Source organism: Polistes dominula, unplaced genomic scaffold (genome assembly GCF_049000335.1).
Source record: "Polistes dominula isolate Pdom_NZ unplaced genomic scaffold, Pdom_raw_medaka contig_15, whole genome shotgun sequence".
Classification (NCBI taxonomy): Eukaryota; Metazoa; Arthropoda; class Insecta; order Hymenoptera; family Vespidae; genus Polistes; species Polistes dominula.
The window spans coordinates 5,486,607-5,505,541 of NW_028300915.1; the positions used below are offsets into that span (position 1 = coordinate 5,486,607).

The 18,935-nt window shown below is 36.5% G+C and overlaps 3 protein-coding genes across 3 annotated transcripts in view; 2 read left to right on the forward strand and 1 right to left on the reverse strand.

Moving 5' to 3' along the window:
* The first annotated feature begins 131 nt into the window (after positions 1-131).
* LOC107069118 (putative ATP-dependent RNA helicase TDRD12) lies at positions 132-5,444 on the forward strand. The gene is given in 19 exon segments (XM_089170490.1): positions 132-391; positions 485-672; positions 748-1,016; positions 1,099-1,298; positions 1,390-1,561; positions 1,645-1,771; positions 1,878-2,042; positions 2,235-2,387; positions 2,480-2,632; positions 2,713-2,755; positions 2,758-2,955; positions 3,034-3,174; positions 3,277-3,458; positions 3,572-3,697; positions 3,836-3,984; positions 4,146-4,316; positions 4,409-4,583; positions 4,667-4,846; positions 4,975-5,444. Coding segments are annotated over 19 exon segments (3,048 nt in total). The 5' UTR covers positions 132-357; the 3' UTR covers positions 5,197-5,444.
* LOC149033197 (transcription termination factor, mitochondrial-like) lies at positions 5,304-7,291 on the reverse strand. Its single transcript, XM_089170517.1, has 4 exons — positions 6,392-7,291; positions 6,182-6,278; positions 5,940-6,093; positions 5,304-5,881 (listed from the first exon to the last, which is right to left on the reverse strand). The coding sequence occupies exons 1-4, from the start codon at positions 6,962-6,964 to the stop codon at positions 5,491-5,493; spliced, it is 1,215 nt and encodes a 404-aa protein (XP_089026643.1). The 5' UTR covers positions 6,965-7,291; the 3' UTR covers positions 5,304-5,490.
* A 6,712-nt stretch (positions 7,292-14,003) lies between these two features.
* Positions 14,004-18,935, forward strand: part of LOC107071056 (dipeptidyl peptidase 4 omega) — a 290,948-nt gene continuing 286,016 nt past the window's right edge. The window contains exons 1-2 of the mRNA XM_015329736.2: positions 14,004-14,143; positions 16,298-16,619. Coding sequence (XP_015185222.1) covers positions 16,425-16,619 — 195 coding nt within the window. The 5' untranslated portion in view covers positions 14,004-14,143; positions 16,298-16,424. The remainder of the gene's footprint in view (positions 14,144-16,297; positions 16,620-18,935) is intronic.

Here is an 18,935-nt window from a genome sequence, read left to right on the forward strand (position 1 = left end):
GAAGTTGAACGAAACGTATAATTTAATAAAAATATTCATCACATTGACTAACGCTTAGTAGTAATTAATATAACTAAATTTTGAATAAAATTTGACATGATATCATACGGGTAATAATGCCTCTATTATATTTGTAATTGTTTAAAGTTCATTGCGTTTTCTGATGGTAAATCAGTAGAGGAGGACACCACAATATAGACTACTTGATTCAAATATTCGTATAGATAATTTAATTGGAATTTAAATTCGCGGGCTTTTGTAAATGTTATATGAAGTCCTTTGGTTCATCAAGTTATGATTGAAACACATTCTTTTTTAATCTTCATTATCAATTAATAATTATTACATTTGACAAAAATGGATTCAAGGGATATATTTTGTAAGAACAAAAGTTAGTTTATTTTTATAAATTATTTTTATAGTGTAAAATATGTAAAAATATGATCTTATACCATAAAGTTTTATTTTTATCAAATAATTTTAGGTAAAATGGTGATTCCTAAAACATCATTTTCTGTTAAAGTTACTAATTTTAAGAATCCATATCGTATAATAATATATAAAACTAAAAATTATATTAACAAGTCTAATATGATTAGTAAAAAATTAGTTAATCATATGAAAATGGAAAACTTAAATTCGAAGGATAATGGTGAACCTAATTTTGGAGATGTAAATTTAAATATTTATATTCACATATAATTGTATGGCTCAGATAGATTGAATAATAATATTTAATTTTTGTAGCTTGTCGTTGTTCATGGTAAAGTGAGTCAAGATGTGGATCTTCCAGGATGGTATTGTAGAGGATTAATTGGCCATTTTGATCCCATGACAATGAGATATAATGTTTTCTTAGTAGATTATGGAATTTCAGTTCCAATGTTAAAAGATGATTTTATTTTTTTACAACATGATAATATATCTGATGAATATTTAACAATGGATATTGGTATTTATAATATAATACCTACAATTATTAAGAAAAGAAAATCCACGAATGAACTTGTACAGTTGTAAGTAAATTTGTTTCTTTAATAAAAATTTATATATATATATATATATATGTGATTTTTAATATTTCTTACTTTTAAACAGTATTACAGATAAATGGACAACCGAAGCTATAAAATTTTGTAAGGAATTAATTGTTGCATCTAGCAAAATATATTTTGATATTTCTGTCCGTGATGAGTGTGGAAAGTATTATGGAGAGCTATATCTTCTTTTAAATCGTGAAATAATATGTTTAAGTAAAGCTTTAAGCGAGAATGGATATGCAACTTATTTAAAAGAAGGTCATTTCTTTTTATCATAATAACTTTTTATCTATAATATATTCAATCTAAATTTATATTAAAAAGTAAGTGGAATATTTTGTTTATATAGATTTGTTGAAATTAATAGAGGAACCAAATAGCGGATTTGAAAAAGAATTTGAGGATAATGTTACTACTTATTTTATAAAAAGAGTAAATGATAGTAATTTAAGTGAAAGACAAGATGTAATAGATTTAAATATATCTCGTACTATGCAAAAAAGTTTTGAATGTAAAGAAAGGTGAGAGAGAAATAATGTGTGTGGATTATATTTATTAATAATATATTAGACTTTTTTATATTTAACACATTAATAACATTTAGGTTACATGAAAAATGCTCAGATGCAATAACAGGAAATGATATACATAAAGTATTAATATATAGTAATATTTCATGTAAAAAATTGAATTTTGTTACTGATGCTCAATTTCCTGCAGGAATACATATGGTATATATCCGTAAAGAATTATTTTCTTATATTTTTGTTTTATCTCAATGAAAATTTTAGAATATCTAATACATGAAATATTATATATTCTTTTCTTTTTATATAGGCTTGGGATTCATTAGTGCAATCAAGTAAACCTAAGAAGATGCAATCATATGTCTGGCCTGCTATAAAGCAAAAGTTAAATGTGGTTGCTATTGGACCTAAAGATTCTGGTAAAACGTTTGGCTACACTTTCGCTATTACTGGTTTACTTGCTGCACGACATTCTGTAATTATTGTTACATTATTATTCAATATAAATTTATTTTGGTTTCAGAGTTAAGGCATAAGAGAAACTTATACTTAAACTTTATATTTACATTATCTGTTATGCATTATATTATTTTGTGTGCATTGTGATTACATTTAATTTATTAGCTATATTAATAATATATTTATGAATTAAAATATTTCATTGCAGTTGCCTCAAGGAAATAGTCCATCAGCATTAATATTATGTGCATCGTCTTCAGAAGTACTCAGCGTACATTCACTTTGCATGAAATTTTTACAAAGCTATGGTCATATTAAATCAGTTACAGGATTTATTGGAAAATCAGACAGATCACTGGCGGTAAAAATATATATTTAAATTATTATTTTTTGCATATATATATATCTAGATGTTACAATATTATTTATTTAAATTATTTTCTATGTTTCTAGGCTGAAGTATATAATGGATGTCAGATATTAGTTTCAACACCAACATTCTTGGTCCAATTTTTAAAAGCATATAAAAATTTTTTTAATTTTGACAATCTTTGCTATTTAATATTTGATAATATAGATGTAATATTAGATAAATATTCTTCTTCTGTAAGTCAAATAAAATTTAATCTTCTATAAAAATTAATTTTTATGATATAATAAAATATTATTTTTGTTTGATGTTTTAGATATTGGAATTACTTGATAAACATAAATTAATTACAAATAGAGAAAAAAAAGTGACGAATTATTTCCTTTGCAAATAATCTTTACTGCTAGATATTTTACAATACCAATAAGAACATTAATTAAGAAAATTATGTATAATCCATACATATGTATTAGTTCATTTCTAGAAGCAGTAATATTTAAATCTGTTCAACCGAAGATGTATATGTTAAATTCTAAATTGAAACTTCAAAAGCTCTTAGGTAGGTATATTTGTAAAACAAATTTTATATTAAAGCAAAATACTAATAATATTTGTGCATAAATGCAAAATCTTTTAGATATATTGGGTAATGAAAGCAAGTTAAAAACTATGATTGTGTGTAGAACTGTTGATGAAGCAGAAGAAGTAAATGCATTTTTATCAAAACATAAACATATACTTTTAGCTCACGAGGAAAAGCATTTATTTGAAATAGAAGGTTTGATGAAATTAAAAATAAAAGTATAAAAAAATAAAAATAATAAAGTAATTTTATATTTAGGTATACTCATGTTTATTTTCTTTTATCAATATTTTACAGATATTAAAAAATTATGGCAAGTGTCTATTCCTGGTTCTTATCCCATTATAATATCTACCGATGAAGTTTTAACCGACTTAAATATTATAGATGTGGATTGGTTGATACACTATTCTGTTTCATTAGAAGTGAAAACAAATTTTAATTTTAGATTTTCAACTCTTATGAATAATTTACAGAAGGTAATAGACAAAAAATTCTTATCTTTTTCTTTGCTATACATTTATCACTTAATAAATCATTAGGTATGTATATAACTTAATAATGCATTTATAGTAAGATAATTATTTTACAGGAAATAACTAAATGCGAAGTTACAATATTTATTAATGAAAACGATAATATACAATTTCTAAGTATAATAAATATGATGAAACGGATGGGTGTAGTATTATCAAATGATATGTTACTTAATATTGAGGTAGAGAATTAAAAAGATTTTTTGTATAGTAATTCTTTTTATCATACTTTTACAAATCTGAACTATCAAAAATAAAAATGATATTGTTATTTATAAGAAAATAATTAAAAATTAAAAGAAAATACATATTTTTTATAGCGTATATCTATAGCATTGGACAAATGTAAAAGGGAGTATCCGATATGTGATAAAGTGAAATCATTAGGATTTTGTCAAAACAAAAGTTTTTGCCCATTTAGACATTGTATTATTTCTGATGTTGATGCACCGATAACAAAAATAGAAACGTAAGTCATATTTATATGATTAGCCAAATTTGTTAAGTATAATTTTCTATTAATAGAAATCATTTAAATGAAAAAAAAGTATTCATGACATTAATACTTGTAATATATTCCTTTATACAAGAGACAATAATATTTGTATAAAAATTTGTATTTTATTACAGAGGAGATGAAGTAAGATTTGTGATTACATATATACATGATGCAAGTCATTTTTCAGGCAGAATAATAAATTACGTAAAAGCAGATACTTCGGAAATTATTGAATTTTCCAAAAATGAATATATTCTTCTTACATCGAAAATTCAACTATTTTTTGGAAATATTAAAAACAGGTATAATTAATTTTTTTTATAAAAATCCGTCTTCAAAAAAATCACTAATTTTAGATGCATTTATTTCTTCAATATTATTTATTTCTACATAGAAGAAGATCTGATATCGTTAACGTAGGAGGTATTTATGGATTGGAAGACTCTATAGATAGTTTTAAAAGAGTACAAGTTTTACAAATTAAAAATGAAAAGAAAAATCGTTTTGGGACTGTTCAAGTTGCAGATGTAAGATGCATTGACACTGGAAATATATTAACAAATATTGAGGTATTTGGTACAAAAATAGATAAACTTTTATTATATAATATAACATCTTTGTATAAGTATATAAATAAGAGGATTAATTTTAGGTCCACAGATTATTGTCGTTACCAGAAAAATTATCCAAATTACCAGCACATATAGTAGAAATATTTTTGGTTGGCATAGCTCCATGCGATAATGAGTATGAATGGAATAACTATGCTAATGAAATTGCTTATGATTGGTTTGTTAAGAATTATAATCAATATTCGTATATTGTTGGAAAGGTAAAATATCCTGAATATTATTATAAGTGAAATATTTTAAATAATAAAAAAAATATATATATATATATATGTATATGTATACACATACAATGTAATAATATATATTATATTAATTTTAAAATATATAGGTTTCTTTACATTTGGGTAATACAATTTGGACAGATACTCTTAACATTGGAATCAAAATGATTGGACGACGTGATATTGCTGGTCTTAGTTTAAAAACTGAACTCATTAGTAAATCTCATGCTGTTGTTAATAAGGATCATATGCAGAACATTTATACATTGTGTACAAATAGTGGATTAGTTATAAACAAGCAATATGATATAGAACACTTAAAAGTTTAATAAGAGAAATATTTTTCTTTAAATATTACTGTATGTATGAGCGTACAGTCCAGAAAGTATGTTATGCAAAAATGAATGAAATAATCTTTACAATAGTATCACAAATATAATATTTTTACAAACCTTATGTTATTATTTTTGTTCTAGTATCTTAGATATATTTTAGTTACATTTACTTCTTTCTTATATACATTTTTTTATAAAAACAAGATACAATAAAAAAAAAACTTAATGCATATATATATAAATCTTACATAAATTATATCAAATAAACTCATATTTTATTTATTACATTTACTTAGAATCAGTATCGATTGTTATTTCATTATTAGGTTTATGTGTATTTTTAAGTAAAGTTTTAAAAATCTTTGAGCTACAATAGAGTAATGATAGTCTATGTTGTCCACGTAATGCTTGTGATGCTTTAAGGCGTTCTTCTAATAATTTTGTTTTAAGTAAAAAAATACGTTGACACATTAAGATATCTTGAGCATTATATCCATATTTATGAAGTATGTTTATTACTTCATCAAGTTTTTTTATTTTTATATTTAACAATTGTGGAGATCTATTAATATAAAATTCAACCTCCTCTTTGGTTAAATTTAATTTATTAGAAAAAAATTGTGTATGGCTATTATAAATATCCTTGAACATTTCTTTTTTTCGTAATCTTTTAATATATCTAAAAAGATTTTTTTATTATATTCAATTGTTAAATAATATAGTTTTAATGAACTTACTCACGTAATCCAAGTACAGAAGATCGAATTATCCAAGGTTTTATTTTCTTCATTCCTGCTGCTTTCATCGTTGATGATCTTCTACGTATATTTCTTGGGCAGTATTTGAATACCCAAAGATTGAATAATATATCATTGAACTCATAATTAAATTCTGAGGTAATAATAAAAATAATATACATATAAATTCTATTACTAAATGATAAGTATAGCAAGTAATCTATATAAAAATTGTTTTATACCTTTCAGTACTTTTATAATTGCTTTTATTTTTCTTATCGAAAGCTTTATTATTGTTGGTTCGTTTTGAATGTATTTGCACAATATGTAGAGATTACACTGCAAAATACACAATTTATTTTATAAGTAATAATTGAAATAATACAAAAATAGGAAAACATATAAAACTCTATGTTTTACACTTAAGCTTGTGAATAAGTTTTCTCAATTACCTGTAGTTCATCCGCAAGATATTTAAGTTTATTTATTTCCTTTTTGTTACTTTTCTCTTTGCCAATATATAATAATGTATTTAAATGGTTTATACTTATGTCTAATAATGGAAGCATCTCAGTAATATTACTATCAAGAGTTTTAAGACAAGAGATTTTTTCTTCTAGTACATCAATGTTTCTTATTAACACTGGTAAATTTTCTATAATTAAAGGTGTCGATAAACCAGCGTTTTTTACAATAGTAATCATATTCATTGTTTCATCTTCTGTTAATTTTTTATATTTTTTAATATTTGTCCAGATTTTTGTTGCCTCACATGTATCCACAGAAAGAATATTCGATAAGTTAGTAATTAATGGCTGATTTGACTTAGTGTATACAGAGTTTTTATATATATTATTTTTATAATATCTATTGCAATTATGAATATCTAAAGAAGCAGAAATGCTTATTACTTGTGTAGTAAATAAATTGAGTAAACCTACTCTTGATTTTCTACTGTATTGTGATAATAAAGGATTTTTTTGCAATAGATATACTTCAATATTATAAATAAGACATTTGGCCATTACTTTCTTTTATTCAACTATTTTAATTGGCATGATTTTCGCGTAAATTGTCAACCAATTTTCCTTCCTTTTATTTGAATCTGTCAGATATTATAACAATAAATATGCAACAATAAATAATAATTTATACCAAACATAATTTTTTTAAATAAACTGTGTTATCAAATATATATTTTCATAAAGATTCAAATTAATACACTAGGTTTGTATTTCTATAAAATCAATATATTAATTAATGTTTATTAGCAATAATAATTAATATTAAATAAAAAATTTTAAAGGTTAGTTATATTTACAGTTGGTTATCCACATACGTTTAAAATATATCCATGAATATAATAGTGCATAGAACTATACTCGATTAATCAGACATATACTGACACCTAGTGGCCGAACAACTAAGCTATAATTTAAAAACGTATTTAGATGTGTGGCGTCTCGCACCAGCGCAGTGCTGACACCTCTCGGCCAACAGCGCGCAGCTGTAGCAGCGCGCGCAGGAAACGTGCTGACATATCTCGGCCGACAGCACTAACTTACGCAAGCACCTCGTATCGCGGTTCCACAGGGACATCCGATTGGCCTGACCACGTCCTTTTGGCTGGCCAGAGCGGAAGAGTGACCACTGCGACCGTTGCTCTCCCCACTTCCGGATGCCTGGATCGCCGTAGCGGTACACACGCAGGAAGAAACACTTCACTTCTGCTTCGTCCATCGCACCGTCCGGTCGCATTCTTCTCATCGCGCTCTCGTGTACAAACTTATTCTCTGTACGTGACCACGTGGCACACCACGCCGACAAATAAAATATCGTCCTACGGGATCAAAGAAATAAACAGAAATTTCTTTCCTCCACACGGAGTTCATTGGCCCATTCCTTGCGTCAGTGCAAACGCACCCTAACGCGCCGAGTAACCTCAGGGAAGGAAATTCCTAAATTGGTGACCCCGACGTGATCCCGAGGACCATCTTCAGCAGCCCCACGTGCTTTCCAGACCACTGGCTTCTCAGCACCACGTGCTCGGCGACACCACGTGTTCTTCATCACCACGTGCTCTCCAACGCCACGTGTTCTCAGGCGCTGCCTATCTTCGTGTAAGTACTGACTTTGCCTTCATCACCGGCACCTCTTCGCCTCAAAGAAAAAAAAGAGAGAGAAGAAAGAGAGAAAGATGCCCACCACACGCGCCGAGGCTTCCCAGCGCGACGCCGAGCGTCAGAATACGGCACCGGCCACCACGCCGACCTCCGACGTCTTGACCACCGCCTGCACCCGCGCCGAGGCCGGCCAGCCCAGCGACGCCGGACGCCGACCTGCCCGCTATCCACCCTTCACGCGTCGCCACCCGGACCTCTGGTTCATGCAGCTGGAGGCCATCTTCATGAACTACCGGATGCACTCGGACGACGAACGCTACTACGTCGCCTTAGCAGAATTGGACCAGGATACGGTCGAGGAGCTCCAGGATGTGCTAAGGACGCCACCAGCTACCGGTAAATACGAGCAGCTGAAGAAGCACATCATCGCTCGTTTGGGCGACACGGTGGAGAGACGGCTGCAGAAGCTGTTCTCCGGCCTTACTATGGGCGACCGCTCGCCGTCTCAGCTCCTTCGCCACATGCGCCACCTCGCTGGCGACAACGTCAGTGACGACGCCATCAAGGTCCGATGGTTCGACCTCCTGCCTCCGCAAATCTCCCAGTTACTGCGGCTTCTGCAGAATATGGACCTGGACGAGCTCGCCGCCAGGGCCGACGGCGTCTGCGAGTTCGCGCCGGGTGTCTGTGCTACCCAAAAGAGGCGCTCTCTCTCTCCGCCAGGCACCGCCCTATCCGGGCCCCCACTTCGGCGGGACCACGTGGACGGGGAACACACGGCGATGCACGCGACACTCGCCAACCTGACCCTCTCTAACAATCGGATGGCCGAGCAACTCAACCGGATGACCGATCAACTTAACCGGCAGACCGATATACTCAACCGGATGGCCGACCAATTCCACCGGTTGACCGTCAACCTCGGCGGTCGATCACGCTCTCGCTCACGCTCCCGGCCACGCGCAGCCGGGGGGGGCGCCACGTCCACGAGATCGCCCTGGTGTCGCTACCACCGGAAATTCCAGGAGAGGGCACTGCACTGCATCCCACCGTGTAGCTACGAACAGGACAGGGCGTTAAACGAGTAGCGCCGCCGCACAACTTGGCGGTACACGGTGGCGCCGCTCGATCCTTCTCGGACTTCCGCCTCCACGTTCATGAGAGCTCGCTCAGACAAGCGATGCTCATCGACTGCGGCTCCGTGGTATCACTCCTGCCGCGCCGCCTAGTTTCCGGACCGTTGTCCCAGGACAGTCTCCAGCTCATCGCGGCCAACGGGTCACCGATCCCCACTTACGGACGACGCCTACTTACGCTCACCCTGGGTCTGCAACGCGAGTTCCCCTGGGTATTCACCGTCGCCGACGTGCCCGTGCCCATCCTAGGAGCGGACTTCCTCAGCCACACAGGCCTCCTGGTGGATATTCGAAGGCAACGACTGATCGACCCGGCCTCTTCCAAGGAATCGACGATGCACTACCGGAAGGCTTCCGTTCACGGGGTCGACGCCATCGCGGGACCCTCGGATCTCCACTATCGCACCGCCTACGACAAGCTGCTCGCTGAGTACGCAGACCTCGCCCAGCCCTCGGAGAGGGGCGCAGCGCTTCAGGGCTCCTCAGTGGTGCATCGCATCACAACCTCCGGAGCGCCTGTCTTCGAGCGACCGCGCCGCCTCTCCGGCGAGCGCTTAGCAGCGGCGAGAGCCACGTTCGACCGCCTCCTGCGTCAGGGGATCATCAGGCCTTCATCGAGTCCATGGGCCAGCCCTCTGCACCTGGTGGAAAAACCCACAGGCGGGTTCCGAGCTACGGGAGACTTCCGTCGTCTCAACGCCATCACGCTTCCGGATCGCTATCCTCTTCCTGTCATCGAGGACCTACTCGAGGATAGCGGTGGCTGCTCGGTCTTCTCGGTACTGGACCTCCAGGAGGCATACTTCCAGATTCCGATGGCCAAGGAAGATATCGAGAAAACAGCGGTCACGACGCCGTTCGGTCTATACGAGTTCCAGAGGATGCCGCTAGGTCTTCGGAACGCATCACAGACGTTCCAGCGGTTTATGGACTCCTTACTCCGGGACCTACCGTTCGTCCGAAGCTACATCGACGACCTCTTCATCCGGTCCTCCTCGCACGAAGAACATTTACGTCACCTACGGATGCTCTTCGACCGTCTACGGGAGGCCGGACTATCTTACAAGGTGGACAAGGTCCAGCTCGGACTGCCCAGCGTCACCATCCTGGGCTACCGAGTCTCCGCCAACGGCATCCGTCCTCCGGAGCGCAAGATCGATGCCATCCGGAACTACCAGAAGCCTACGACACCAAAAGGCCTGCGACGCTTCCTGGGCGTCATCAACTTCTTTAGGAGGAGTCTACCGCATGCAGCTCACATCCAGGCGCCGCTCAACCAGCTTCTTCGGGGTCTTCCCAAGCGCAGCCGGCGTCCGCTGGTTTGGAACGACGCAGCAGATCGAGCCTTCGAGGACGCACGACGCAGCCTTGCCGGAGCAGTGGAAACCGCTTTCCTGTCGCCTACTGCTCCTCTTCGGCTGGCTACCGACGCATCCAGCACGGCCGTTGGTGCCGCGCTCCTACAATTGGTTAACGGTGAATGGCAGCCTGTCGGTTTCTTCTCGCAGACGCTCTCACCAACGCAGGCTCGCTACAGCACCTATGACAGGGAGCTCCTAGCCGTCTTCCTAGCAGTTCACCACTTCCGGCGTATCCTCGAGGGTCGTCCATTCACCGTACTGACGGACCATCGTCCGCTCACCTTCGCGGCCAACCAACCCTCGGACAAGGCCTCACCACGTCAACAACGTCAGCTGGACTTCCTGCTCCAGTTCGACATCGCGTTCCAGCACGTGGACGGCGCAGACAACGTCGTCGCCGATGCTCTCTCCCGGACAACGGAGGACGCTCCAGCTCCGGATGGGCCAACAAGCGCCACTACGTCATCGCCGACGCCGCCAACCTCAACCTGCGCCACCATCAGCCTACCTTCGGCACTTAGCCCAGAGGCCATCGCCGCAGCACAGGACAAGGACGACGAGCTCCCAGCGCTCGCAGCACGCACCTCACTCAACCTTCAGCGACTCAACATCGAAGGATTCGAGGTGACCTGCGACATACACGACGGGCGAGTACGGCCATACCTACCCCGCTCGCTCCGCACAGCCGCCTTCGAAGCCATTCACAGTCTGGCTCACCCGGGTGTTCGCGCAACGGTACGAGAGGTATCGAGACAGTTCGTCTGGCCCGGTCTACGTAAGGACATCACCGCATGGGCACGCGCATGCCTACCGTGTCAACGCTCCAAGGTCGCGCGTCACAACCGCGCAGAGCTTTCCCGCTTCCAGACCACGGAAAGTCGATTCGAGCATGTGCACGTCGATCTCATCACACTGCCCCAGGTAGGAGAATACCGGTACTCCCTTACCATCATCGACCGATTCACCAGATGGCCAGTGGCTGTTCCTCTCAAGGACATCCGGGCAGAAACCATCGCCAGGGCCTTCACATCGGCTTGGATTGCGGACAAGGGATGCCCGCTCACCATCACCTCGGACCAGGGCACCCAGTTCGAGTCGGCACTCTTCGCCGCACTCGCTCAGGCCTCGGGGGCCACCAGAATCCGCACTACACCTCATCACCCTCAGGCTAACGGCATGGTAGAGAGGTTCCACCGAACACTCAAGGCAGCACTAATGTGCGCTCGAGTTCCTTGGCCCGACGCACTTCCTCTTGTGCTACTCGGCCTACGGAACGCGTACAAGGAGGACTTGCAAGCCTCGCCGGCAGAGATGGTCTACGGCACAACGCTTCGCGTTCCCGGCGGTTTCTTCACGCCCAGCAGTTCACCCGTCGACCCGACCTCCTTCGTCGGCCGACTACGGGGACTCATGCAGACTCTAAGTGCTACTCCGGCAACGGACCACTCTCGCCACCGTCCTTTCTTCTTCAAGGACCTCCGAACATGCTCGCACGTTTTCCTGCGAGTCGACACGGTCAGAAAACCGCTCGAACCTCCGTACACAGGACCACACCAAGTCATCCGCCGCATCAATGACAAAGTATATGTCATCCTAGTGAACGGCGCTGAAAAAGCCGTGTCCACAGACGCCTTGAAACCAGCATACCTGGACACCTCGGACGACCACCCGTCAGACGCACCCACTCATTCGCCTGCTCTGGAGCGGTCGACGTCCGCCCAGACTCCAGAGGATCTGGACCTTGCACCGGCTCTCACAACGACGCAGCCTTCGGCACCGCCGCCGCCGTCGTCAACTTCATCGTCCTCACCACTGCCAGCACCTGAAACTCGGCCAGTGACTGACGACCCACCTCCGGCGTCCAGACCTCTCATCGTCTCGCCACCGCCCTCCGCCAAACCAAGCACCTTCATGCCTAACAGCGGAGCGCCCAGACAGAAGCATCGGCCCAACATCCTCCGCAGAAGTACCTTCCGCCTCGCCTCCGGCAGCCGGTCCAGAGGGGGAGTGGCTGTGGCGTCTCGCACCAGCGCAGTGCTGACACCTCTCGGCCAACAGCGCGCAGCTGTAGCAGCGCGCGCAGGAAACGTGCTGACATATCTCGGCCGACAGCACTAACTTACGCAAGCACCTCGTATCGCGGTTCCACAGGGACATCCGATTGGCCTGACCACGTCCTTTTGGCTGGCCAGAGCGGAAGAGTGACCACTGCGACCGTTGCTCTCCCCACTTCCGGATGCCTGGATCGCCGTAGCGGTACACACGCAGGAAGAAACACTTCACTTCTGCTTCGTCCATCGCACCGTCCGGTCGCATTCTTCTCATCGCGCTCTCGTGTACAAACTTATTCTCTGTACGTGACCACGTGGCACACCACGCCGACAAATAAAATATCGTCCTACGGGATCAAAGAAATAAACAGAAATTTCTTTCCTCCACACGGAGTTCATTGGCCCATTCCTTGCGTCAGTGCAAACGCACCCTAACGCGCCGAGTAACCTCAGGGAAGGAAATTCCTAAAGATGTAATACATTTTTTTATATTATAGTAGATTGGTGATATCAAAATTTAATTATCCATGAATTATAAAAAAATATATATTTAATGACAATATTTATAGTTTTTAGTAACATAAAATTTTTACATTATCTTTTCATAGTGCTTCCAATAATAACATTATCATATAAAATTAAAATAATATACATATATACAATATATACATATATATACATATTAGATATTAGTCAATTTTACTTACGTAGTTATCATGAAAGCAAGCAGGAGCCAATTAGATTAGAGTAGCATGGTAATTCATTATTTGCGCGGTAAGAGAAAGTAAGAAAATATATATGAGTAAATTATTACTGCGTTGTAAAATAGATCGGTATTTCAAAGTAATAATAGTACATTTTTAGATTGTGATCAAAGATAATATTTTAAGTAATAAGCAGGTGCGCAAAGGAGTTAACTCAAAGTGTTTTATATTTTTATAACGAATCGTTTAAATAAGTGAAATCAACCAACAAGTAATGATGGAAGTATTCTAAATTAACAATTCAGAGTTATGTAAGTAACAAATTCTTAATTTGTATTTTTTTCTTACATTATTGAGAGAAGAAAACACGACACAAGTACGAATGCAAATACATAGATTAATCTTAAGTGTTGGGTGTGTAAATAAAGAAAGTTGTTAGAGATAAAGAGAGGAGGATATATAGGTATTTTTTTTGTAAGTAAGATAGGTTTAATTCGGAAATTTTCCTTTAAATTTTTTTGTTAATTTATCCTAGCTCGGTAATATCGGTAAGACGATGTCATGCAAAGTGTCAAGGCCGCGTGTACTAGTTGTCCTATAGCTAAAACGATCCTTTCTCTTTATTCGTCAGATGGAAAACGAACTACTAGCACGCGCTCTTCTGGACGTTTTGTACCGTTCACTTTTCGCAGAAAAGTACGAGAGGAATAATTCGAAAGTGATTCGATTAAATATCATTTTCTTCGATCAAAAGTGAGAACGTTGTATTTTCGAGTTTTGTGTCAGAGAGAGATCGGTGTATATGAATGAAAAATCTAAAGTTACATTAGTAAGTTAGTGATATGTTTCTAAGGAAAATAGTAGTAACTTAGAATTTGTAGTTTCTCGGTAATATTCACACTCGATAATGTTAAAAATATCTTCTTATCATGTAAATAGAATAAAAATTTGTATTACGTATGCGACTTGAAAAATATCGTTTCGATATGTTGTCATAACAACGAGATATTTTAAAAGTATTAATCCGAGGTTTTTTAGATGGATTTGTGCAACATGTTTCGATCATTTTTAATTAATATTACGAAATCTTTCTTGTTTAGATTGAATACCGATGGCAATAAAGTAACGCGTAAGAACATTTCTTTGTATTTCTCTTTTTCTTTTTGAACTTTAAAGATATATTTCGTTGTGGGTATTATAGTCGTAGAATGTAAACAGGGATAATAAACACGTATGGAAACTATGCGTCAGAATCTCGGCGAGAAATCTATGCTTTCACTGCATTATACCGATGTGTCTGATGTCTTCTTTCGGTATTGTATTTATATAACAGATACAAACTAGATCTAATTCTCGATCGTTTTTCCTTTATGTCGTAATAGTTGAAAATAACGATTATTGCTATCTTTACAACTTCAGCAATTTTTTGTTTAATTCCAGAATAAATATTCCAACATATTTGTTTTTTTCGTAATTGCTCCAAGCAACAAACATTGATTGCATTTTGTTTTTGTAACTTTTATAAGATATTTTATTTACTTTTAGATTATATAAAATAATATTTTGATAAAGTACTGAGCAGCAAAATTTGAAAGATTTATATACGTACACATAATTAATGTATATAGCAAAAAGTGAGCATCATTCGCAGCGAGATGTAATTAGCGTGAATCGTTCATGGAATTGAATGTTTTTTTTTTCTATAGAATTTGCTTACCGGTGTTGCTGATGTTTTTGCTAAAGGCATTGCTGATGTCGCTACTGATAAATCAAGTAGAGGTCTTTTACCTCACGCGGAACGTATAATAAGCGGGAAAGCCGAGCTTGCCTTGTACCGAATTTGACCTCATTTCTAAGCCCCTATTCGAGAATTATAATTCATTTAAATCGATATCCAGGCCAATCTCGTTTTTATCCACTAACTCGAAGTCATCCATATTTGTGTGTATCTCTTTTGGAGTTAATTAGATGCTTATCTTCTGGTCATAATTAAGCCAGTGAGAATAGAAGTTATATACATGTATGCATACATGTATATTGTAAATAAATACGTATCGAAAGTAGGTTCATTCTATATTCCAGGTGTTTGTCTCATTAAGTCTGATAATTATTCTAAGATACTATTTGAACTAGTGTAGTAATCTTACTTTTTTTTCATTACGTTTGTTTTATGATATAAATTCACAACTAACGGACACAAGAGCTATTCCCTTACTATTAACGACAATATTTTCAGTTTTAATCGATGTGATATTTCGAAAATGCATGGTAGACTTAAGCAGTATCCGTTAGAATGCATGTTGGTTTCGCATTACATTGGATTTCTGGAGATTCTTGCAATCTTGATTAGGATTTTGTTCGATCAGTTTTAGTAGATAAATTCCAAGTGATTCGAAAGAAAAAAAAGAAAAAGAAAGAGAAAGAAGCTGTAAATTTGTTTCATGATTCTACATTTGAAATAATAATTATTAAATCGTTTCTCGAAAATGTTCGAACTATTTTACTCTGTATACATAATATTAATATAATTTATATATTCGAGTTCGTGCGAAATTGTACGGAAAAAGTACGTAAATGGAATGATAAATATGTTTTATTTGCAAGTATGTTTCTAAAATATTAGTATCGAATATATAAATTATTTACCTACATAAAATCTTATCTTAATTTTGTACGACACATAGAATGCGTATACATATATTAGACATACCATTTGAATGACAATTACATAAGTCAATTTATAGCGTGACGGTATAAAAATAATAATTTATCTTTGTGTTCGTGTTTATTACTAGTTTGAAAGAAAGATTTGGCAATGTTTATAAAAACGTTTGATACTCGATAGATAAAGTGGGAAAGGCACAAAAATAGAGAATCTCTTAACTTTTTAGTAACTTTATTAGGAAATGATTAGGATCAAAAGCTGTTAGATCGAAGTCATTTGTTGTCTGATTACTATTTTCTTATTTGTTAATACAAATAGTGAGAAACGATCAAAGTGTTATTCGATTTTATCGCGAAGCGCTTCGTGTGTAAACGCATGCGCAGTTACGGTTAATTCTGGGAAAAGCAACGAGAATTGAATTTGGGTGCTGTCGTTATCGAGAGTGATGGCAGTGAGACATTATGCGCGGGAATACGCGATACGGATAAAAGAGAAGAACCAAGATAGTGCAGACGACAGCGATAATGGAGAATTGGAGGATCATTATCCGTTAATTCGACATACTGAGAAAAATCTTACGATCTTCAATAACGATATTTACAAAGGAATCAACAAAGGATTTCGTTCTTCCTCCAAAAATGTAAGTCAATTTAAATTTTTTATTTATTACTTTAATTTTTTTTTCTTTATTTTTTTTTTTTTAATTATTATTGTTTTTTCTTCAACTTTATATCTACAGAGAGGAGAAAAACAATTTTTCGTGTTTCCTTTTACGACCTGTATATTTGTATCTCTCTCTCTCTCTCTTTTTTTTTTATTCTTTTTATTTGTATCTCTCTTAGCTATCTTTCTCTTCATTCAATATCGTACACGTACGTTGTACGCGCGTTGCATTGGGTCTTCACGCACGATTTTCACGCTGGAGTTATTTTCTGGTCTTTTTTACGGTTTTTCTTTCTCTATTTTTTTTTTCATTCCTTTTTATTTTTTTATTTTTTGTTGCTGTCTGAAACGAGATCGTCGATTGGTAGAAGGTGATAACCGTTCGTTCGTTTGTTCGTTTGGCCGCCTCTCTGACAATATCGTTGCATACAATAGTGAGTAGAAAGGTTGTAGAGATGTTATTTTGGAGGTTACTCGAAATCTCAACACGGCGGACGGCATTTCAATTTGTCGACGATTGTTGTTATGAGAGAGTAATATTACTTCCTCGGCAAAAATTGCAACATGTTTTCGTTAAAGGAATGAAAGATGAAGTTTATGAAGTTCTAAATTTATATATATATATATATACTTTTTAAAGAATCAAAGATCTGATGATGATCTTGTGATATGTAAATAATTTTTAATATATTTATTCATTAGAATTTATTGATTGATTTTGAAAATTGTATTGTATTTTGATTTGTTCATATCATTAGATACGCGATTCATCTGAAAAAAGTTGATATCGGACGTTGCATTACGAATTGGTATAAGGGAATGCAGTAAAGTTCTTAATTTTTAATCTAAATTACTGGAAGAGCGACAGATTTGTGGTATCATTTGAATTCTTTGATGTGTGAGCACATAGGAACAAATAAATTCTAGCGGCCATTATTCGTTCGGCATTCGCATTCGGTCACGTAGTCTCCGCAAAATGTACAAAGCAACGGGTATAAATCAGTCTCTACCTACAGAAGTGTTATTCTTCTTCTATTAATGAATATAAAACATTGTGACAAAAATCAATGGACTATATATGGATAAATTTATTGATTTAAAAATAAAATTTTACAGTAATCATAAAAATCGTATAATAATTATTATACGAGTAATGTTTTCAAAAATAAAACGAAGTAATATCAATTGTGGATATAAATGAAATTAAATAATAGAAAATGATTATTTTTTGCGTATAAATCATTCGCTTTGAAATTGAAGTTAAAAATATAATATTTGATTATAAAAGATTTGTGATATTTTTTGTTTTAAATTCAATTGGATAATAAATGATTGAATGTTGCTTATCGATCGTAAAATAAAAATAAAATAATATAAATTTGGATTTTTTTAAAGATCCATTTTCTAATGTTTTTTTTTTTTAATATTCAGAGAAAGAGAAAGAAGAAGGGAAATTATAAGAATAAGATGTAAGCATAATTCTTCGATTATTGTTATATTATCGATTTGATTTACTTCGTAGTATTGTTATTCGAATGAGAAGCATAAAAACGAATTGCGGTATTCGATATCGGTAGCCTCAAGCAATCGAGATTGACCCGGACGACCTCGTTAACCCTTTACGCGTCTAAAGAGGCTGTTGAAATATCTCGACAATATGTGGCAAGAGGAAATTTGAGTAACTTTGAATCTATGAGGGATACCCCGGCTGTTACTATCTTCCTACTTAAGAAGGACTCCAAATGATAAAGGAGATCGTTCTCGTGAGACGATTCGACTCGGTAGAATTCGAGATTATTAGCACCATTATACGGTTTATATTCCTTGCTTTCAAAGACATCGTTACATTCGTTTTAGATATTGATCTTGACAGAATTAGCGATAAATACGAGTCATCTTGATAATACTTTAGACATTGTTATATAAATACGTTGAAATAATTCATACACGATGTATTAGATTATTTCACAGGATAAGCAATTTTTTTCTCGTTTGTCCCACGAGATAACCTGACATCTCGCGATTCGTTCATTATAATTGCATGCTAGTAACGATAGTTTCTGAAGGAACATTATCATTTTAATTTTACAATGAATGCGGAATGAATCCGTCTGGATTAGACACCGGAAACATTTTTTTATGGCTCCCCAGTAAGCCGTGAAAGTTGGTATAGTACTTATGGAAGTTAAAAACGTAATCTCGAAATTTTAGTTGGAACTCTTCCGAAAATGTCATCGTATATGTCGACAAAGTCCTAGATCGAAGTATTGTTACACGAAAGTGTACCGTAGAA